We start from the raw sequence: 3,759 nt of genomic DNA, 5'->3' as shown, positions 1-3,759 counted from the left end.
AAATCTAATCCGTAGGTGATTCTTTGGATATCTAATCATCAATTCCATGGATATCTAAAACGATCCCTTATTAGGTTGATAATATGCCATTTGTGAAGTTCTCATATATGGTTACAACTTCCGAACTACGAATTTCAGAAGAACTAGTTTCAAAGTTCAACAATTGCACAAATCAGACGGCCACAAATCAGCGAAAGCCTACACACGTGCGCACATGGTATCGCGAATTAAAAAATTCAGCGAATTGGGGCCCCACTAAACGGCGCTTTCCTCTGCGTATAAATTCGCACACGCCACCAAAACTGAAATTCAGAATAAAGAATAAAAAAAAAAAGGAAAATTATACATCGAACAAACACATGAAAGGACGTTGCCTTTATCTCGCTCTCTTTCTCTCTACCCTCCTTCTGGCCACCGGCGCCCGTACAGACGCCGCACTGGTCGGCGGATGGAAGCCTATAGAGGACCCGAATGATCCGCACGTGATAGAGATCGGGCAGTTCGCGGTGGTGGAGTATAACAAACAGTCGAAGATGGAGTTGAAGTTCCAGAGCGTGGAGAAAGGCGAGACGCAGGTGGTTTCCGGCACGAATTACCGGCTTGTCGTGGCTGCGCAGGACGGAACGGCGACGAACAAGTATCAAGCTGTCGTTTGGGAGAATGCGAAGCAGATCAAGAAGCTCACTTCGTTTCACAGGCTGTAAAAAATAAAGATACATAATATTATACAATAAATGGGTGCAATTCCTTTAACATGCATTTGCATGTACGCTGATTTCTTTCTTATTTTTTATCTTGCTGATTTTTTTTTCAAATTGACAATTAAAATAAGTTATAGTAGATGAATGGATGAGAGCGGGTGAAGGACGATTATATTGAAAACTGCAGCCATTGGATTAGAATTAAATTGCTTAAAATGTAATTGATATGAGACATTATTATTTTGTGAAAAAAAATACTCTATATTTAACAAGCTTTGGAAAGGCACAAGGCTTTAATCTTTAATGCATATTATATACCATACAGAATTTGATAAATTCCACTAAATTTACAAAGTCTTGAGCTCATTAAATATAATTTTTATAGTAGAATTTTACAAGTAAAACTTTTATTAATTTTTTTTAATTATTTAGTTGACAGTAAGAATTTTTATTAAAATTATAAAATTATTTTAATAAAAAACATTTTAAAACTTATATTATAAAAAAATAAAATAAAATTGTCAAATAAATATAAAATATTTCTGACATTTTAATATTTAAAAAATTTTAATTTTTACTTGTAAATGACCAAAATTTATACTTTTTTAGGACAAAGCTACTATACCACTCAGACACCGTACCCCTCTTTTGTCTTTTTTTATTGAATCCCTTACATTCTTTCTTATTTACAATTTAGTTCTAAGTATAGCGATAATTTTATTTTTCCCATTCTTCCTCACCTTTCCTCCATAATCAGTCCAATTTTCTCCATTTAACATTATTTTTGGATCGTGAGATTTGAGAAATGAGATTTATTTATAATAAACTGAAAAAGCTATATTTTGAATAGAGCTCATTTGACCCAAACAAAGTTTGAGAGTTTAGTACTAAAATATAAGATAAAAGCTTGTTTAGTCCTTATATTATGAGCTTAGTACTCATTTAATCCCTATATTTTTAAGAATATCTCAAAACGTCCTTACTATTAAATATTGACACTTATACCATTATTGTTTATTCTTTTTAGCATGCTTTTACAATATTATTATGCCATTATTGTTTATTCTTTTTAGCATGCTTTTACAATATTACACTTTTACAGTAATGTTTCTTTTTTGGATATTAATAAAAAATTGGATTATCAAATTAAGCCCAAAAATAAAATAAAAAACAAAAAAGATATATATTAATTTTTGTGAAAGCTCATGTGTGTCCAAAAAAATTAATTTTGTAAAAAATTGAATTATCAATTTTTTAGAAAAATTAATATTTTAACTCCTCAGCAGAGTATTTCATAAAAATTAATTTTTATATATATATAAATTATTTTTATTTTATTTTTTGGTGTTAAACTAGTAATTTAATTTTTCTTTTTAATAATGTCTAAAAAAAGAATATTATTGTAATAGGGTAATATTGTAAAAATAAGTCAAAATGAACAAAAGGTAATGGCAAGGATGTCAATAATTTAATGGTAGGAATGCTTTGAGTTATTTTTAAAAATATAAGGATTAAACGGACACTAACCTCAAAATATAGGGACTAAACGAGCTTTCACCCCTAAAATATATTATACAACTCTTTTTACTTTCTTTCTCTTATCAAATTCAAGGATTGCATAGTTATTTTTCACTTTCTTTTTAATTATCAAACTGGGCAAAATTACATTACCAATCTTACTTTGTCTTTTTTTTTTCATTTAATTGCACTATAGTCTATGTTTTGTTAAAAAAAAAAAACTAAATAGTATTTCTAAATTTTGACACTCAAGTCCTATTCATTTCAAATTTTAATACTTATACTGTTGAGTTGACCATTAACAAAATTTTACCCTTACAAAAAATAAATTATGCATTTTGGATATTTAAATAATAAAAATACACATAGTAGCTCCTTTTAATTAAAATTAGGCTATTTGACTTAAAAATACTTTTTGCACCTATTTTTTAATTAAAAATTTCAATTATTAAAATGCCTATGAAATAATTTACTATTAAGGACAAGATATATACTTACTTAATTATACTTTCTTTGATCTTATCCTAATTTCAATTCAAAATTTATTTTAAGCTAAACGTAATTTCATTGTAAACAAATAATATTCATTCAAAGAGAAAAAAGAAAAATAGTGTAAAAATTAATGGAACAAAGGAATCAAATTGAATTACCATCCGCATTTGTTGTTAGAGACCTTTAATTTAAGCAAGTTTTAGCATTAATTTCATGAGGCATGAATTGGGCTTTCATGGAATCCTTCAGTAGAGGAATATTTAAAAATTGCATAAACACTAGAAGTGTATATATATGAAGAATTGCATAATGATCACGAATTAACCGCAAAACCAAAGGCAAATAGCATAAAAAAAAAACACAAAATCAAGATCTGAGCATCCTTACTTAATATTTAGTACCAATCCCCATTTGAGAGTTGTAAGTTTGCAATTGATAACAAAATTGTGGAGAATTCTTTTTCCATTACAAGTAAAAAAAATGAATGATAAAGAGATAAATCAATGTTTATTGCTATCAAATTAAGAGTTGAATTTTTAGAAGCTTAAAGTACTTTTCTGTTCATTTTTATTGTCCACACTTTGTAAGCTTATCTAGTCCATAAAAGATCAATTTTGATTAAAAAACAGAGGTGAATAATTTATTATTAAAAAAAATTAAATTGGGGTTATTTTCATTATTATGAGAAGTACATTGTCTAATTTTAATTTAGGCTACGGGTTTTTTGACCAATTGAGTGTAGAAAGTAATTTAGTGGGTTCAAATGACCTTATACTATAATTAAATCATAAAAAATATTATAAAAATAACCATTCATTAAATTACTATTAAGGACAAAAAATAATCATCTATAATTTATAACCATTTATTCTCTACCTATGTTATCTTTTATTTAACATAAAAATAGTCATTGTATAAATTCAAAAAAAAGAAAATCCCAAGAAAAGGTTTATTTCAAGAACTTTAGAGAACATGAATGGTAAGTTTATACAAAATAAAATTTTAAGAGCTATAAATCTTTATTCAATGGCATTTATGAAAAATTAAT

At 27.3% G+C, this 3,759-nt stretch overlaps 1 protein-coding gene across 1 annotated transcript; it reads left to right on the top strand.

The window, feature by feature from the left end:
• The first annotated feature begins 329 nt into the window (after positions 1-329).
• On the top strand, positions 330-786 carry LOC18056070 (cysteine proteinase inhibitor 5). Its single transcript, XM_006451453.2, has one exon. It carries the CDS (start codon positions 360-362, stop codon positions 702-704), a length of 345 nt encoding a protein of 114 aa, XP_006451516.2. The 5' UTR covers positions 330-359; the 3' UTR covers positions 705-786.
• The last annotated feature ends 2,973 nt before the right edge of the window (positions 787-3,759 follow it).

This window comes from Citrus clementina, unplaced genomic scaffold (assembly GCF_000493195.1).
Source record: "Citrus clementina cultivar Clemenules unplaced genomic scaffold, Citrus_clementina_v1.0 scaffold_1, whole genome shotgun sequence".
NCBI classification, from domain to species: domain Eukaryota; kingdom Viridiplantae; phylum Streptophyta; class Magnoliopsida; order Sapindales; family Rutaceae; genus Citrus; species Citrus x clementina.
Note: the sequence above shows the minus strand (reverse complement) of the source record. Positions and strands in the feature narration are given on the sequence as shown.

What these genes read in the sequence shown, in the direction of transcription:
- LOC18056070 (XM_006451453.2), top strand. Translation starts at nt 360, where the DNA reads ATGAAAGGACGTTGCCTTTATCTCGCTCTCTTTCTCTCTACCCTCCTT.